The following is a 20,067-nucleotide window of genomic DNA, read 5'->3' as shown; positions in this document are numbered from 1 at the left end:
CCATTCTATTCTCGTCTAAATGCGCGTTCGTGAATATGTCCAGCAGGAGGCGCGCGCCTGCAGTCTCCTGATAGTGGATCACAGAATTACGTCACTGGAATTTCAAGATGGCTTCGGATCACGGTCAGGATACGGTCATTTACCGGTCTGAGTCAGGAAAGCTTTGATGTTTAAAAGGGTAGCGTTTATTTGCTCGCGTTATTTGCTGACTGTTAATATTTACCCCGTGAATATGTCGGCGGATGATCTAAATAACGTTAGGTGTCATGGTGAAAGAAGCGCGGAGTCCAGCGCTAAAGCAAGGCTCTTTGGCTGTCAATCCACAAGAGGATTTTGAATGAGACGGAAAGGACCGAGGATGGACCTGTACACATATATTTCCTTTATATGAGAGCAAACTGAGATGAAAACATCGCTCACTGGATGCTTCAGAAGGAGAATATAGTAGAGGTCATTCGTGCTGTGTTCAGGAGTTGGGCTGCGGCCGATGGGTATGTATCTACACACTATAACGTTACAGTGTATTTTGACAGTAATGCAGTGTTGGCTGTGTCTCAATCCTCACTGAGCTGCCTACCTAGACAAGATTTGTGGGCTTCTTATATACACGTTTAGTACGTTTTCAATTGATATTTTATGTAGACGAGCCTGTCCTGCTGCAAAATACTGAATGCAAACTTGTTACTCAAGCTAATGTTCTAATCAAACGTTACAAACGCAGATTATGATACCTAAAATAGTAAATCATCTGTTTGACTAGAATGTTCCAACGAGGTTATGTTGCACAAAATAGTAAATTTATACACTAAACAATGCATTATTCAACTAGTTTAACAGTGTTTCAATATTGTTTCCAATGCTTGGATGCAATGTTCAGTCATGCCCAAAGATACTGAACTGAGCTTTCCTGAAGTGATTTTTGAAACCAAAAATATCTGATAGAGGTAAAGTTGTATTTATATTTGGATATTCAGACATTCTCCTTAATAATAAAATTTCATAAAAGTATTCTATGGAAATTCTAAATCATGTTAGCAGCCAATGATCATCAAAGTACAGCATTGTTTACAGTCAATTGGATAGTGCTTATGTTGTTTTGAAGTCATACTTGCATGCTCATTCTGACCGAATACTCAAAGCAACATGGTAAACAAAATAGAGACTTCTAAATGAACGAATGTGCGAATATAAACCCACCTTTACCTCTATAAATATCTGAATCAGACATATGTGTTTTAGATGACATTAAAATGCAGCAATATCTAAAAATAAATATCTTAAACCTGATTCTGATGCCTAGCTAGGCTGCTGAATGAAATGCTTGAATCAGAGGTTAAGTAATGAAGAGAATATTCCCAATATCATAGGTAAAGTTGGTTTTATATTCGCACATTCCTTCATTTAACTGTCTCTGTATTGTTTACCATGCTAATTTGAATATTCAATCAGAATGAGCATGTAAGTATGACTTTAAAACAACATCAACACTATCTAATTATTGACTGTAAACATTGTTGTACTTTGATAGTCATTGGCTGCTAATATGATTTCCCAATTTAGAATTTGTAAAGAATACTTTTTTGAAATTATATTATTAAGAAAAATGTCTGAATATCCGAATATAAAACCAACTTTACCTCTATTCCAAAATTGTGATGGTCAAATTGAATATTCAGTGACCACAGTTTATCCAAAAGCACTGGATCAAATAATTAAACTGATCATTGTAAATGCCTAAAAATACTATCATTATGCTATTTATCGAAGCTGTTTTAGACAACTTTGTTATAAAGTTTAAAGGAAGATGAATCTGTTTTATTTAGAAATGTGATACTGAATCAGACAAAAAATCTGAAGCTCAAGTAATCTGAATTCCAGACATCATTATTATGTCCTAAATACTTAGTAAAACAAACATATTATAGTAAAAACTCAGCTAGAGCTTCACAGTATGTCATTTCAGCATCGATCGATATTGCAATGTGATTATTCGCAATAGTCACGTCGCGAGTATATGCAATGTTGAGTCTGGATTAAACTACCAAAAAATGGCATGTTTACAGACATGTTTATAGTCAGTTCTTGCCACACAATACCAATGTTTTAAAAGTTATGAAATTATTATTCATGTATATATAAATTAATATATACACTGTAAAAAAATACCTGCTGATTAACAGTTTTTGTATTTTGTGATATTTCTAAGCGTTTTTCACTTATTTACGATTGTGAATTGGATTATGGGATGTTGATCTCTGGTTTGTCGACTTTTGATGTTGAAAATTCAACTCTACAGTTCAACAAAGTGACTTTTTTTTGACATTTTAGTAGTTTAAGATTAATATAATGTATAAGAAATAATATATAGAGATGTAAGTTTGCAAAATAACAGAAAAAGTCCTGGCAGTTTATTACAAGGCTTTTGTAGCGTACCAACCCAGACTAAACATCACTTTAAACTATTAAACAGGTAATAAAAGTCACTTTTTCTAACTTTTCCAGGGTAAACATTTTTGGAAAAAAGATCAATGTCCAATATTACAATTTAAAGGAAATAAAAACAAAGAAAAATAATAATAATAAAAACATGAATCACAAAATACAGAAAAACTGCTAATCTACTGATATTTTTACGATTGACGAGAAAATACACTGTAAAAAATGGCTGTGATTTCGATGGTATAAAACTGTAAAAATGCTACAGTACAAATCCGTAACCTGGTTAACAGTATGTTTCCTTAAAATATACGGTGAATAACCAGGGGCGCAACTACACATTTACTGAGGGGTATGCGGGTTCAAATTTTCGTGTGATCCCTCTTATTTTATATTAATTAATTAATAATAAATGAAGACAAATTTTCAGATTAATCTTATAACTTTTGACATTATGTATGATTTGACAGTTTATTTTGTTAAAAATAAATTCAAATCTAAACAGTACATCTACATGAACACTTTCGGCTGTGGGACTGCATGTTATTGTGTTAAATGATTTTGAATTAAACAATAACAATATTATATTCGTTTAAAATGCAAAATAATGGTTTTTAACAAAACATATTTATTTATTTTTATTATTTGAAACTTTTAATAAGGATAATTTTAAAAATAGTTTTGGCACAACGGCGCCCCCCCATGTGTGGCGCCCCTATGCGCCGCATATACTGCATACCCCCTTGTTGCGCCACTGTGAATAACCATAAATTGACTTTCCCAGAATTCCCTGCATGGCACATAACTTTTTATGCATTTCCTTGACCTTAATATGGATATTTTTAGTTCTTTCCCCATCAGTTATGTACAATCGAGATTTATGATACATTTAATGTTGATAAACAGTTGATCATTGTGCAAGTGTTTTTTGAGGCCTGTGACCATGAGAGGATTTTAAATTAATTAAACCATGTTGTGTTTTAGGCTATTCACCCAGTGGCGTCCAGAAGAGCAGCGTCATCTCCGAGCATTGTGGGTATTTTGTAGATTCGCCTGTGAAGCTGATGGTGGAGTCATCTTCATCTGGAGGCAGGGGTGCTGAGGAAGGCAGACCACCTCCCCGAATCGCAGATGTTACAGACAGGCAGGAGAACATAATGCAAGGCATGTTCTCTAACAGCGGTGCATCGCAGAGAGAAAAGGGCCAATTACAGAGCAGCCAGGAGCATGAGGCGACGGAGTCATGTGATGAAGTAAACCTGCCATGTGGCGCTAAGCTCCCGAATGGACACGCAAGCCACAATGCACCTGAGCGGGTTGCCTGCAAGTCATCCAGTCCTGCTGGAAGCTGCGTGAGTTCTGAAGATGACCATGGGATTGCAAATGGTGAACTGTTGGTGGACTCTGGAAGTGCTGGTGATGCCGTTTCTTCTGCTTTTTGCTCTGGGGAAACTCCAGATGAAGCTGGAGAAAGCTTAGAAACTCAAGCTGGAGAAACCCTAGAAGCTCTAGATCAAGCTGAGAGAAGCTCTACTGACCACTGTCTAGGTCTCCAAAGTTCAGAATGTAATGAAGGAAAGCTGCACAGACGCTCGTCAACAAGTCCTTCACCTCTGAAACACTCTCTCAGGACGTTTTCCTCCAGCACTTTCCTCAACACTGACTCTGCTTCTCTCAGTCCAAATGATGATGATGACGAGGATGAAACCTTTTCCACTTCCGATAGACCTGATGACTTAAGATTCATGGACGTGTCTCTGAAATCCAGGAATACTTATGAGATCAGTCGGCGGCAGAGCGCTCCAGACAACATCCCTGGCGTGTTGAGTGTTGCTGCAGTGGATTTGACTCTCGGCCAGAGGAAACAAGGCATCTCCGACATCTTTAGCAGGTATTATTCAGGGTTTTAACGCTTATTGAAAGTACTTGAATTTCAGACAAATGGATTCAAGGCCTGGAAAGTGGTTATTATATTTGAAATTAAATTTGTTTATGGTGTTTTTCAGCAGTTATACTGTGCTGCTGTCAAAAACATCAATTCTTTATTTAAAAACATACTAGAACAATGACAAATAATGCAAATAATTTTATAACAATTTCAGAAAGCACAGTTGAATATTGCCAGTATTGAATTTAACACATTTTACTAAAGTTATTTGAACATGACACATTCAAAACGTCATCATTACCAAGTTATGAACCACTTAGATAAAAAAGAAACTGTAAAAAAAAAAAAACAACAAGAAAATGATTTTGCCCATTTTTATTCAGTTGGCCAGACAGATGGGTATGGCCAACAAAGGGACAGATTAAGGATTTCTTTCAACCACTTAACATTGAATTGTCACTGTGTGTGAGAAACTATTTTTTAAAGATCTAAATACAAACATTTTGACCACAAATGTCCTTAGGGCGGCTTTTAAACTGGCGTAAATATTTGATCACCATTGGATTGTATTTATAGATTATTATTTGGACAATTAAATTAAAAAATACTTTGAATTTTAGTATTTTCCATTAACTTCTTATGGGTATGGCCAAAGGAACAGATTTAGGATTTTTTAACCACTTAACATTGTTGAATTGACACTATTTTTCCCCGAAATGTGTCCCTAGAGTAGCTTTTAAACATGGGTATATTATTGATAGGTATTGTTTGTATTTAAACTATTGCTTGAATGTCTAAATAAGACTATTTTGCCTCAAAAAAATGTCCTTAGGGTGGCTTTTAAACATGGGTACACTATTGTTTGGCATTATGTTGTATTTAAACTATTGTTTAAACATCTAAATAAGACTATTTTGCCCCAAAAAATGTCCTTAGAGTGGCTTTTAAACTAGGGTATATTATTGATTGGCTTTGTGTTGTATTTAAACTATTGTTTAAACGTCTAAATAAGACTATTTGCCCCTCAAAATATCCTTAGAGTGGCTTTTAAACATGGGTATTTTATTGATTGGCATTGTGTTGTATTTAAAATATTGTTTAAACATCTAAATAAGACTATTTTGCTCCAAAAAATGTCCTTGGGGTGGCTTTTAAACATGGGTATGTTATTAATTGGCATTGTGTTGTATTTAAACTATTGCTTAATTGTCTAAATAAGACTATTTATTTTGCCTCAAAAATGTCCTTAGAGTGGCTTTTAAACATGGGGACACTATTGATTGGTATTGTGTTGTATTTAAACTATTGTTTAAACATCTAAATAAGACTATTTTGCCCCAAAAATGTCCTTTGGGTGGCTTTTAAACATGGGTATATTATTCATTGGCATTGTGTTGTATTTAAGCTATTGCTTTAACGTCTAAATAAGACTATTTTGCCCCGAAATATGTCCCTAGGGTGGCTTTTAAACAAGGGTATATTATTGGTAGGCATTGTTTGTATTTAAACTATTGCTTAAATGTCTAAATAAGACTATGTTGTCCCAAAAAATGTCCTTAGGGTGGCTTTTAAACATGGGTACACTATTGCTTTGCATTGTGTTGGATTTAAACTATTGTTTAAACATCTAAATAAGACTATTTTGCCCCAAAAAATGTCCTTGGGGTGGCTTTTAAACATGGGTATATTATTGATTGGCATGGTGTTGTATTTAAGCTATTGCTTTAACGTCTAAATAAGACTATTTTGCCCCGAAATATGTCCCTAGGGTGGCTTTTAAACATGGTTATATTGTTGATAGGCATTTTTGTATTTAAACTATTGTTTAAATGTCTAAATAGGACTATTTTGCTCCCAAAAATGTCCTTAGGGTGGCTTTTAAACATGGGTACACTATTGATTTGCATTGTGTTGTATTTAAACTATTGTTTAAACGTCTAAATAAGACTATTTTACCCAAAAAAATGTCCTTAGAGTGGCTTTTAAACTAGGGTATATTATTGATTGGCTTTGTGTTGTATTTAAACTATTGCTTAAACGTCTAAATAAGACTATTTGCCCCTCAAAATATCCTTAGAGTGGCTTTTAAACATGGGTATTTTATTGATTGGCATTGTGTTGTATTTAAAATATTATTTAAACATCTAAATAAGACTATTTTGCTCCAAAAAATGTCCTTGGGGTGGCTTTTAAACATGGGGATGTTATTAATTGGCATTGTGTTGTATTTAAACTATTGCTTAAACGTCTAAATAAGATGATTTTGTCCCCCAACATGTCCTCAGGAGGGCTTTTAAACGGTCAGTAAATTAATGTGAAACAAAGGCACTTTTCTTCATCATATTAACCTGTTTAGTGAACACGTAACACTTCAAAAGGAAACAGGTTTGGTCAAGGATTGTGTCTGATTTGGGATTGAGCTGACTGGAAGCCTGAAGTATGAATTTCCTCATATTTTACAATGCTTTTACAGCTCAGTCTTAGATCTGATCTCTGCATTGGCAATGGCTGCTAAAGAGGAACGTTTTTCCAAATGTCATGCTTCGTGGTTTGCGTAATTTTTTATGAATCAGCTTGTGCTTTATCTCACTTCACAGACTGCAGTGGCATTCTTTTGGTGTCATGTGCTCCGCAGTCACTGGCTTATAGTATCAGGCTTATCTAAATGCTGAGGAGCCAGAAGTACTGTAGATTGTGCGCTTGCAGTGCTTTTTTGTGCAGCGTCAGTGCAGTGTTGACTGATGCTCTGCTCTGATGTGTTCGGCAGGAGTCTGTTCACCAGAAAGCAGAGGGAGGCCCAGAGTGCACCAGGGTGGAAACTGTTTGGAAAGGTCCCGCTGAGAGAGAGTCCTCCTAAAGACTCCAAAACCATTCAGCAGGTCTGTTCACACCTGATTCACATTAAGAGTGGATGTACTGTAAATATAGATCAACAAACGGGATGTTGATGCAACAAAACCACTTTTGTTTTGTTTTGTTTTGTTTTGTTTGTTTGGGTTTTTAAAGTTTTGATTTTGGTATTGTTTGGTATTTTGCTTTGATTTTTTTTTGTTTATATTGCTTTATTATTTTTTACATGTTTATTTAAAGTTATCAGGATGAATGTACAATGTGCTTCCAGAGATATAATCAGAGGCAAGTTTTTTTTTCATCTTAGGTCAGACAGAAATTAACATTTGAAATAAAATGTACATAATTTTGATACATATAGATACAGTTGAAGTCAGAATTACTAGCCGATCAATTATTTGCTTTTTTTTTTTTTTTTAAATGTTTCCCAAATGATGTTTAACAGAGCAAACACATTTTCACAGTATGTCTGATAATATTTTTTCTTCTGGAAAAAGTCTTATTTGTTTTATTTCGGCTAGAATAAAAGCAGTTTAATTTTTTAAACACCATTTTAAGAGACAAAATTATTAGCCCCTTTGAGCTAGTTTTGGTTTCAATAGTCTATAGAACAAACCATTATGCTGTGTTCACACCAGACGCGGAACGCGTGGATAAATCGTGCTATTCGCGCATAAATAGCCGCGTGAACATTTGAGTTTACTCGCTTCATACGCTCGTCAAACCCCGCTTCATTCGCGTGTCAAATTCACATCAGAACAGACGCGGATTTGCATGATGGGCAGGGCTTCTGTCTGCCCGAAGACTCTAGCTTCAGAGCTAAATGGCTAACATGGATTTTATGAAGAAAATAACAGTGTTTATGTGCTTTATGAAGACTGAAAAACAGCGTCGATACGTTTAGGGTCGTGTCTGAGTCCACTACATTCTTTCAGAGTTGCACCCAGCTCTGTGAGCTCATAAACTTAACCAACTTAACCTGGCTGAGAGAGGCTTTCAGCGGTGCATCTGACTGAGCCAAGCTGAGTTTGATGAACTGTTGTTAATGAAGGCTGGAGGATTTCCCTCGGAACACAGACAACAGGTTCTAAGTCACAATCACGCCCCCACAAGAGCAAGCTTCTGATTGGTTAACGCGGCGCGAATGTTCAGAAGTTCAGATTTTCGAAATCGAGAGATTCAAACGCGCAAAACGCTCAAATCGCCCCGCGCAATTTGAGTCATTCGCGCCGCGCCATTCGCGCGTATAGCGCCGCAGGATGTCTATTCGCGCATTTGCATTGACTTAACATGTAAATCACTCGCGCTTGACGCACGTTCCGCGTCTGGTGTGAACGCAGCATGATACAATAACCTGCCTAATTGCTCTAACCTGCTTAGTTAACCTAATTAACTTAGTTAAGCCTTTAAATGTCACTTTAAGCTGTATAAAAGTGTCTTGAAAAATATCTAGTCAAATATTATTTACTGTCATCCTGACAAAGATCAAGTTATTAGAAATGAGTTATAAAAACTATTAAATTTAGAAATGTGTTAAAGAAAACGAGGAAAAAAATAAACAGGGGGGCTAATAATTCTGACTTCAACTGTATAATAAACATTCCATATAAACCATGTAGTGATAAAATTCACCAAACAAGAAATTATCAGGAAAACATAATTATGCACTGAACAAGTATATAAATAAGTAAAATATCACAAAAATGCATAAGATAAATTGAAAATAAAAATTCAGAAGCAAGTTTTACTAATAAATGTGCCTTTACTTAGAGTCCAAATGCACTTCAAAAGCAATAGTAATAATAGCAAATGGCTTAATTAATCATTTATCAAATGAATAAATACAACACATTTTTAAGAGCAATATAATAATAAAGAAATGATAATAAGACTTGCATATGAATTTACAAGTACATTTATAAACAAACCTTCTACAATTGCCCATTCAAAACAGATCTTTCACAGAAGAACTGTAATGCATTATTTCCTGTAATATACTGTAAACATATAGTCGCATTATGGATGAAAAATGAATATTCTGTGCCGACAAGATAAATATATATATATATATATATATATATATATATATATATATATATATATATATATATATATATATATAAATCTGAAAACAGAATAACAGTTATATAAAAATAGAAGGGCATATATTATTTCCAAACCCTCATCAAAGTTAAATTACTATTACACACAAAAACTACAAAAATAAAAAAAGTATAATGTCAGTGATGTACAAAATATATGTTTAATCTTTCACATTATAAATAACTCATGTTTAATATCCAACAAGACTTTTTAGAAAAGACCTTCATCATTCAAATTGGACTACATTGAAATTCTGTCTCTCTGTCTCGAGAAAACTTTGAACTGTGAACGCAAAATCTTAATAAGTGACGTTTCTGTGGTGTTTCACCAAGAAACCTAAATAATTAACATTAGAGCTAAACATGTTTAGTAAACCTTTTTATAGGCCTTGTTGTTTGCATTTACTATGGTCAAAACAGTAAGTTAAGTAAAAGCAAGATACTTTATTACTCTTTCATAAGGAAGCCTACAGTATAGTAAAAAACAAATAATAATAAAAAAGCCCTTTTTTACATTAAATCAGCTCGATTTGCCATCTTTAAGTGATTTGAAACAAGCAAATTTTAGAACCACGAAGGAAATGCTTTCAAAATGTATTTTTCAGTAATTTCTGTATCATTTCTTCAGTAATGTTTGTTCAGTAATGGGCAGAGTTTTAGTGCTGTTTTCTAATCAGACAGAAGACATGCATGCCTAACCAGCTCACTTTATGCAAGTTTCACTTCTGTTTAGGCAAATAGCTCGGGCTATGTTTGTGTTAGTCCTGATTCTCTGTTTGGGTGCAGAGAGAAGTTTGAGTTTGGTCTGGAAGGCCTGTTTTCACAGTCCTGCTGGCTCAAGAGTGCAAAACCCTTCAGGATATTACAGACTGTGTTTTTAGCTGAGAGAATGAGAAGGTTGTTCAGAGGTCAGCACATGAAAGAATGCATATATTCAATCTTTTTATTTAAGGCACAGCCTCACGCTATCTCTGGCCTGCTTATCTTTCATCACGCAGACACACTTCTGTTAGGTTACTGATGGAGCGGTGCGATTTGGGGGAGCAAAATCTAATTGCATTTTTCTTTTTAAATTGTATTGTGATTTTTAAACAGAGCAATATTCTTTCAATTTAAATTTAAGGAATATTTATAAATATATTTAACTGTATATATATACAATTGAAGTCAGAATTTTTAGCCCCCCTTATATTTTTCCCCCAATTTCTGTTTAACGGAGAGAAGATTTTTTTTAGCACGTTTCTAAACATAATAGTTTTAATAACTCATCTCTAATAGCTGATTTATTTTATCTTTGCCATGATGACAGTCAATAATATTTTATTATATACTTTTCAAGATACTAGTATTCAGCTTAAAGTGACATTTAAAGCTTAACTAGGTTAAATAGGTTAATTAAGCTAAATAGAGGAATTGTGCAAGTCGATGTATAATAATGGTTTGTTCTGTAGACAATTGGAATAAATGCTTAAGGTGGCTAATAGTATTGACCCTTAAAATGGTTAAAAAATAATAATACCCTAAAAGAAAAAGTATTTCCAGAAGAAAAAATATTCTAGGAAATACTGCGAAAAATTCCCTGCTCTGTTAAACATCATTTGGAAAATATTTGAAAAAGAACATAAATGCTAATAACTTTGACTTCAACTGTACATGTATTATAGGCATACAGTATGTGTAGTCATTATATATTTTGTATGCAAATTAAAAGTCTGTCCCCTTCTCTTAACAAAACAACAGATCTATGCATTTTAATGTGCTTATAGTTTTGAAAATATGATTTCAAGTGTGAACAAAGCAACAGTAAGTTAGTAGGTAAAAACAGTAAGTGGGTAAATAAAGAAGCATTAAAGGCATAGCCATTTTTCTCAGAAATCATATTTCTAAAGGTGCTGTTGACTTGAAATTGATGTCACCAGATGTCTATAACAATTTGTTTATGATAACAATTGATTGATTGATATTACAACTAATGTAATCCATACATACAAAGTAAAAAACACAAGTAATTAGTTTTTTCTAATTTAAAAAAAAATTCTAATTTTTAATAAACTATTTTTTTTTCTTTTTAAAATATTTTACAAATGATGTTTAACAGAGCAAGGACATTTTTATGCATGTTTGCTAATATTTTTTTCTTCTGGAGATAGTCCTGTTTTTTCTTTTAAAGCATTTAAATTTTTTTTTATAAACCATTTTAAGGTCAAAATTATTAGCCACTTTAAGCTATTTTTATGACTGTCTACAGAACAAACCATCGTTATATAATAACTTGCCTAATTACCCTAACCTGCCTCGTTAACCTAATTAACCTAGTTAACCCTTTAAATGTCACTTTAAGCTGTATAGAAGTGTCTTGAAAAATATCTAGTCAAATATTATTTATTGTCATCATGACAAAGATAAAATAAACCAGTTGTTTGAAATGAGTTATTAAAACTATTATGTGTAGAAATGTGTTGAAAAAATCTTCATAAATTGGTAAGAAAAATAAACAGGGGGGCTAATAGTTCTGACTTCAACTGTATGTAATAAAATGAGATGACACAGAATAAAAGGTGTTGAACACATGAAGAAAGGAAGGTGTAAAAAGGCATGGAAGTCCCAGACAGCAGCTGAAATCTCATAGTAGTTTTTTTAGCTCCTTCTCCTCAACAGTGTAGTAAATGATTATTAGCTGCTTCAGTTTCAACTCCTACATTACCAGATGACGAAGAGGATATTTCAGCAAGACAACCCCAAACAAACTCTCAGTTGTTTAAAAAAAATAAAATATAGCTGTGCTTAATAAAACACAAGTGCTGGAGATTCAAAGCACATGTCTTTTTTTTTATTCAGCCATAATTTATAACGCAGCCTTTTGATATTTTTTTAATCTCAATAGTTGTGAATATTCAATTCAAATCTCAATATTGATGTTTTATATCAATATTTCTAATCTTAATATTACAATTGTGATTATAACTTGATTTTGATTAATTGCACAGTTCTACCTACTAACAGCTAAACTACACACAAATAAGGAAAACTGGATTGAGGCAGAATAAAGCACCTCCAGCAAACACCAGACCTCTCATGAATCACGCCAGCATAAACTCTGAAAGCACTCTTCCTTGTTTAGACTGAAATCAGTGGAGTCAGCACAGTTCTGACGCGAAGGCCATTCTTTCTTGTTCTCAGGATCTGCCTTATGTTGCTGTATTTCTCTCATTTTTCTCTCTCTTCAGGAAAGTAACCCAGGCAATCTCACGTCTGTCTCTACACCCAATCTCTTAAGTTCAGGGGTATGATGTTTGCTTTCTAAATGAGCTCTCCTTCGTTCTCACCGTCTCTTCTGAGCCGTTCGCCTTCACTCACCATCGTCATTTCAGCCACGCTCATGTCACATGCCTGCTTGACCAGCGCTGTAACACGCTCTGCTCATGCTGACAGAATCATTCACTCAAAAGCAAAATCCTCATCCTCATGCCATTGCAAATAAATTCAGTCACACACAGCAAATTATATTTTGAAGATTGTTCACGTTGCACTTTTCCAGATTCAATGACTACAGGCCATCAACCTCCTGTCATGAACTAAACAACAGCAATCATTATGTGCTCTGTTTACTGTCTTTCGAGGTAATTTATTGGCAGTATACTTTTTAATTGACAGGATCATTGTTAAAAATAAATATTAAGACCCCCAAAACTCTAGTGTTATGTGAATAAATGGTCGAAACATATAAAAGGTTACATTTTTAGTTAAAAACACCCCTATATTAATAATAGATAATTTATCTCTGTATTTTGTACAATCACTCAACTTAATTATATATTAATTAGTATAATACTTATTTAAATTTAAATATTAATGCAGTATTTTAAGAAAAAATATTTTAATGCTTGTAATAAAAATCGAAAAAGATCTGTGTGAACATTCCTCAATAACTCTTTGTATTTTTTTAATAATAATAATAATGTTTTACAGCTTTAAAACCTCCAGTGTCCCTGTATCTGGTGTTACACTCAGTAAACAGCAGTGAGTTTGGTGAACTGATGTCCTTCATGGCCAATCACAGTCCTTTCTGTTGAGCATGAGCGGGAAGTTGGCGTTTTAAAAATTTCTTTACCGATTGGTATCGAATTCCACTATCATGACAACACTACAGTACATCTACAGCTTTTACTATGAAGCCTAAATGTTCTCCTGATATCAGGCTGCTGAACTGTGCATGATAAAAGCACCACTTGATCCTCTTCTCTCTCCTCTCTGAATAGTTCCTCTCTTCTCCCATATTTCCCAGAAAAAGAGCCTCATTCATGATATGTCCGTTCTCATAGGAGTGTCTTAGACAAGTCAAACCTTTGTCCTGCCATTCAGGCACTGATGATGAACGAGGCTGAGCTTATGCAGTAGACACTACGGGAAGAGAAACCTGTCAAACTGACCCTCCACAGAAAAACAAGCTAGATGTGATGATTTTTCTTTTTCGACAGTTCCTGAGAATTTGATGAGCTCAGGTCAGGTGTCCTCTCACTTCCTCATATGAACAAACTCGAGCTTTGAGTGAGCCGTGAGCTTCATATACCAGCCTCAGCTTGACCTCCACACACACACACCTGCCATCCGCCTCCATAACCTCACACCATAAAACACTCTCCTGTCAGCCGGCGATCACACACTTGAACTTGACCTGTTGGTTTTCACACAGGAGTACGAGGCCAAGGTGTGTAAATCTGGCCAGAGTCCCTCGCTGCCTGCTCAGAGCCGACGGAAGAACCTGGAGTTTGAGCCACTGTCCACCACCGCGCTCATTTTAGAGGACCGACCTGCGTGAGTATTCCTGTACTGCTAAAAAAATAAGCAGATTCAGCTTAAGGCCCTGTCCACACAAACAGGGGTATTTTTCAAAACTGCATGTTTTTCAATGCGTTTTCACTGTTTGTCCACAAGAAAACCCTGTGTAAAGTGGCTGAAACTGAAACTTTTTAAAAACTATAGGTGGGCATAGATTATTTTTTGTAAATCTAGATTAATCTCACTGTAATCTTGGAATTAATCTAGATTAAAATGGCTTATTTGAATTCTGACGAAGGCATTCAGAATATGTGTGCTACCTAAATAATGACTAAAGTAAGTCTTTGAGAATGGGTTTCTCAAGCCAGGTGGCGCATTAGACCAGGGGCTCATCTCCTGTTTCCAAAATGCGTCACAAACTGCTTGAGAAACTGTTCTACTATGATAATTGGTGGTGAAAATAAATGATGTTCAATAAGATGTACTTGTGTTTACTAACAGTTTATTCAGCTAAACATGAATTTTGAACTGTAGGCCTACATAAGCTCCAAACAGCCATTTTTGATGACCCTAATCCAAGTAAAGTCATAACTAGGGCCAGGCGGAATCTGCAAACGTTTTTTGCTAATTCTGCTGAGAATTTTGGTAAAAATCTGCGGATTTCTGCGGAATTATTTTGCAAGTATCCAGTGGAGTATCCTAACCAAAACCTTAATATATTAAATAAAAAGTAATAAATTACTGAATAAAAACAAATTCAGACTTACACATTTACTCAAGTAAATAAACAGAATTAATGATGGGTTAAAAATCTGCAGAATTCTGCGGAATTCTGTGGAAAATGTGCGGAATTCTGCGCGCACAGATTCCTTGTGGGCCTAGTCATAACTGAACTTAACATAAGACATGTGGAGTATGCAAGTATTATTGGCATTACTGAAGTAAACACCGCAATCAAACTATTACCATCATGTTGGACTTTTCCCCATATTTTCCAACAAGATCCACACACATGTCTGTCAGTAAAGGACAGTGCGCACACACACACACACACACACACACACACACACATACATACATCGTGAAATGCAGAGGTTTTTTTTCTTTCCATTTGGCGTGCTATATTAAATTCCGGTACACTCTCACCAGTCTTTACTCCTTATTTGCGTCTAATACCCCAGTTTGCCACGGGGGCATGAATGAAATGTTCATGAGTTAAAGTTACCCAAAAAACAGGAAACTCTTACATGAAAGCACTTCACGTAAACACTTTAATTATATTATTGTCTATCAAGGCAAATAACTAGATTACAGATGTCCTTGTAACCGTAGTCAGGAGTGTCTTCAAAGTAAGTGAAAGATCCAGAAGGGCATCCTGCTAATTTAATTCAGAAGCGCACTTTTTTTTTGTCAGACGGCTCACCGGTCAGGTATACATCCGCGCTAAAATATCAAGGTGAAAGTCATGATAGCTTGCGTAGAACAGACCCAGCTCCCAACCCAATTTTGAGAATAGATTAACAGCGATAAGTGTCTCGTGCTAACACAGCACGTAACGCCGATAACAGCCCACCACTACTAAAAACTCTGACTTTGGTGACAATTTTCTGAAACTCTGGGTAAAGTCAAAGTCCGTTTAAGGTAAGTAATTTCACTCAACGGTCATATTTGAAACCCCTGTTGGGCAATATGTTAGGGCATTCAGTCTGAATGGGGAAACATCAAACTCTCCAAAACTGTTGTGTTACAGATTATCATCCTTTGGATAAAATTGCAACGTACTGTATAGTCAAACAAAATGTGCAAAATCAATATAAACTGAAACAAATTTTTGTCCTTACCAGCTATAGTTTATAACGATCCTTAATTCCTAAATTATAAAATCACTTTTTATAAAAGGCTTAAACACAGTTGTGTGGCAACAATGTGTGACTGTAGCCAGCATCTAATGATAAAAATGTATTCAATCATATTGTTTATAACTGCTTTTCAATAAAACATTCTTATTCATAAAAAAATGTCAACGACGGGTGAAAGCCCCACCCTCCCTGATTAGTATAGACAACCCTGATTGAAGCCGCTGTTGACCATTACGGCTATTACGGAGTTTTTACACCGTGCCTGCTGAAGATAATGTCCGCCACTAAGAGGCTTTATAAATGTGGAGTTCTAGGATGCACAAATGAAAACCGTAGTTTTGAATCTGCCACTATGCTGACACACAGGCTTTTGTAGCTCTGCCCTCTTTTGTAAGGAGATCTGGGAGTACAATCTTGGTTAAATTTAAAGTGACAGTCACCAAAACTGCACAATTTAGATCAAAGCCTAAAAGAGGCAGTTTCAAAGAGTTATAAAACATTATTTGTGGGGTGTTTTGAGCTGAAACTTTATTTAGACACTCTATACATCAGAGACTAATTTTACATTTTGTAAAAATGGGCATAATAGGTTCCCTTTATTAGGAAAATATAATGTTGATAATTTAGTGGATATGTTACCGTAAGCAGTAAGAGTCTCGGCTCTTTGAACAGTCAGTAGATGAATTGTCACATTTGGTGGCGTTCCTATGTTAAGTGTTCAGAATACATTGACCTGCATTACATATATCCTAGCAAACCTCGAGAGGCTCACCTTTCTCAAACAAAGGGCTATAAATAAGACTTCGCACAGACTGGCTTGTATTTCGCCACGCAAGTCACTTCAGTCCTCAAGTCCTTATTAAGAATAAATGACCAGCGAAATGTGAGCATGTCAGCCAAACTGTGAGCTAAGCCAATGACGAGGCAGTGTCCAGAAACATACAAGTTAATTCATCAAGTTTTTCCTCTTCAGTCATGTCAATGCTGTGAGATTTCCAGGCTGTGTTTGCGAGACATGTAATTGTCCGTTTTGTTGTGACAACTGGAACCATTGGCTTCCTTCCTCAGGAACCTCCCTGCAAAGTCGGAGGAGGAAGCACAGCGCCACCGTCAGGAGTATGATGAGATGGTGGCGGAGGCCAAGAAGAGAGGTATGCTCTTTTCTTTTTTTTTCTAATTTAAGTTGTCAATAAAAAGGATATCCACGAGGTCTTAAAATGTGTTCAATTCACAGAAATATTGTCTTGTGTGTCTTAAATCATTAATTAATTGACTTTTTTTTTTACTTATTTTCCTCTGTCCAAGTAAAGCTACCCAATCAGGCCGACATCCATCCAATCACCAACAATCCATCTTAATAACAAAAAATCTTAGTAACAATACAAATAAGAAAACCTGGGGATTTTAGCAGCATGTGGATACGTAATTAAATATACAATTGTAAAACAACACTGTGTAAAATTCACTGCGTAAATGGTGCCTAGAAAAATTAATAATCAATCTTTGTGAGTGCAAAAATGTGTCAGTGATCATAAATGTAAATAGAAATATTATTATTTTGAGTTGTATAGTACAATTGATCTTGAGTTTTATGATAATCGCCTCAGTTATTGACATTAATGACAATTGTAGGCCAAAAATAAACGTACAGAAAATGCCTTTATATAAACCAGACTTGTTCACAAAAGAGATTGACCCATACAGTACAATTCCACAATAATGTATCTTGCATAAGTTAGTCATTAAATGAGGAAATGATCAATTTCATGTTGTCTGGAATGCTTTTGGCCCTCTGTTTCGTTAATGTTTAATGTGCTACTTTTGTTCGCAGAGCTAAAAGAGGCTCAGAAGAAGAAAAAGCAGATGAAAGAAAGGTTTAAACAGGAAGAGAGCATCGCTAACGCCATGGTGGTTTGGAACACTGAAATCCTCCCTAACTGGGAGAGCATGTAAGATTTACCACAACCTTCCCTGATAAAGGTTATTGCACACTGAATCCGAATTTGTTGTACTAATTATTCGCCTGGAATTAATTCCAAAAAATACTAAATTAATTCGACAGTATTAACACACTTTCTAAAACTCTGAAACGTTTGTCTGTTATAAAAAAATTATAACCGGCTTCGTTTTATTATAATATTTTTTTTTCAGTTTTTCTCCACCACATAAGCGCTTTGAGAGGCATTTTGCCAGTTCAGAGCCAGTTCAGAGTGTCACTTTATGACAAACGCAGTGCATAATATAAGACAGAATGTGGTGGACATTTGAGAACCAATGTGCTGGATTCAATGACTAGCGCACCTCTCCCCTGCTGCTAAATGTGGTTTATTTATAAAATAATTTCGAGAGGATCACATGCTTATGATTGAACACAGCTGGTCATGCATTATCCAATTCATGATTCACCAATCAGACCATTCCCTGGTCACTATAAATACCCTAAGTTACATATTACAGCCATCTTCGTTTTGAAGAATCCCCCGTTTCCCCCCTGCTCCTCCTGATGGGTGGCACGGTGGCCCAGTGGTTAGCACTGTCGCCTCACAGCAAGACTGTCACTTGTCCTTTACATGTTCTTCTCGTGCTCACATGGGTTTCCCCCAGGGCCCCCCGGTTTCCTCCCACCGTCCAAAAACATGCAACTTAAGTTAATTGACTAAATCCAAATCAACATCATAGATGTTCTTTTAGTAAGAAGTTATATCTTAAGATCAATCCCATCTGTTCATTAGCTACTACAGCAGGGGAGTTTCGAGATCTACCTGAGCTCAAACTCCCCTCTCGCCCTGCAACAGGAGGGAGCCCTGGGCTTGACGATCTTTTGATAAAAAATCGTCAGCTAAGTGTGAACACTTGAATTGGGGTGCGTGTGTCCATACTTTTGATGTACTGCCCGTAGACTTTCTAATAGAAAGCTAGATGCCTTATGGTCTTCTTCAGTCTATTGCTGTAATAAGTCAAGTTGCCACAATCTATTATAATGTCTATGGTACAGCCAGTCTCTGTTCCGGATTTGTTTACGTACGTAATATGTGAAGTACCGCAAGCAATGCATCAAAATCCTCTGATTTCCTAAAATAAACTTTGCATTTGGGGATAATCCAGTGCAGCTCTTTGATAAGGAGCAGAACTAACTCCTTCCTCTCTCTATGCAGTAGTGGGTGAACACAATATGTAGCCTATTCCTCTTTCTTTTTCAACTTTGGAGAAGAGAGGAGAACAAAGTATCGCTGCTTGAATTGACTTCGAATTTTTTTGTGGTTTTTTTACGTGGATTAGTTAATACTCGTTGGGCTCAGTGTGCAAGGTCTGTGTACGCTACCTGACAAAAGTCTTGTCGTAGATCCCAGCTGTAAGAGCAACAAATAATAACTAGACTTCTAGTTGATCATTTGGAAAACCGGCAGAAGGTTTTTCAGATGACTTGTCTGTTGAACCGCATCCCAATCATCACAAATACTGCAGAAGACCTACTGGAACCCGCATAGACCAAAGATTCTCTCAGAATTCAGTCAAGTTTGATGAAAGAAAAATCATGGTTGCATTCAGTTTGGGGTGTGTGAGAGATCTGCAGAGTGGATGGCAACATCAACAGCCTGAGGTACAATACGAATTATATTTTTGTTTGTGCCGGTCCAACTGTGCGATGATGATTTGTTCCGCTTCTTGGAAAATAAGGATTTAATTAACGCTTCACTGCTTCACAGCGAAGTGTTTAATAGCAACATTGGCAGGAAAATATACATTTAGATTTCAAAGAAAATATCTTAATATTAAAAATGAATCATAAGTTTGATCCTATCAATGTCATAACGAATGGCTTTAAATAATGTAGCCTAGTTGTCTTTCTAATGATTAATGAAGGAATTATAATGCTTTGTTTCATTGTTTAACTTTGTTTACAAGTAGCAGAGTATTTACAGCTACTGATTAGGTTACTTCTGTCCGTTCGCATCCTGTCCCTTTGTGGCGACATAATCGCAAACTGCTGTCATACCTGAAAAACACGTTCTTACTCCTTTAGAGCGGCAGCGGTACAGCGTACAGCAGTAATGGCCAAGACATTTGTGCTGCCCATTACATTACAAGCCACAGAATTCTTAAGCAGGATAGCGCTCCTTCTCACACTTCAGCCTCCACATCAAAGTCCCTG

The 20,067-nt window shown here is 35.7% G+C and overlaps 1 protein-coding gene across 2 annotated transcripts in view; it reads left to right on the top strand.

Annotated features, from left to right (window-relative positions):
* The first annotated feature begins 93 nt into the window (after positions 1–93).
* The window catches only part of tbc1d12b (TBC1 domain family, member 12b), a 34,729-nt gene continuing 14,755 nt past the window's right edge, over positions 94–20,067 (top strand). The window contains exons 1-7 of one of the 2 annotated variants that reach the window (XM_087275795.1): positions 94–491; positions 3,421–4,327; positions 7,092–7,203; positions 12,504–12,560; positions 13,970–14,091; positions 16,983–17,065; positions 17,746–17,863. In XM_087275795.1, the coding sequence (XP_087131921.1) occupies positions 488–491; positions 3,421–4,327; positions 7,092–7,203; positions 12,504–12,560; positions 13,970–14,091; positions 16,983–17,065; positions 17,746–17,863 (1,403 nt within the window). In that variant the 5' untranslated portion in view covers positions 94–487. The remainder of the gene's footprint in view (positions 492–3,420; positions 4,328–7,091; positions 7,204–12,503; positions 12,561–13,969; positions 14,092–16,982; positions 17,066–17,745; positions 17,864–20,067) is intronic. The other variant, XM_087275796.1, reaches the window with a different exon arrangement.

Source organism: Danio rerio, chromosome 12 (assembly GCF_052040795.2).
Source record: "Danio rerio strain M-AB ecotype USA chromosome 12, GRCz13ab, whole genome shotgun sequence".
Lineage (NCBI taxonomy): Eukaryota > Metazoa > Chordata > Actinopteri > Cypriniformes > Danionidae > Danio > Danio rerio.
This window is presented reverse-complemented; position numbering and strand designations above follow the sequence as displayed.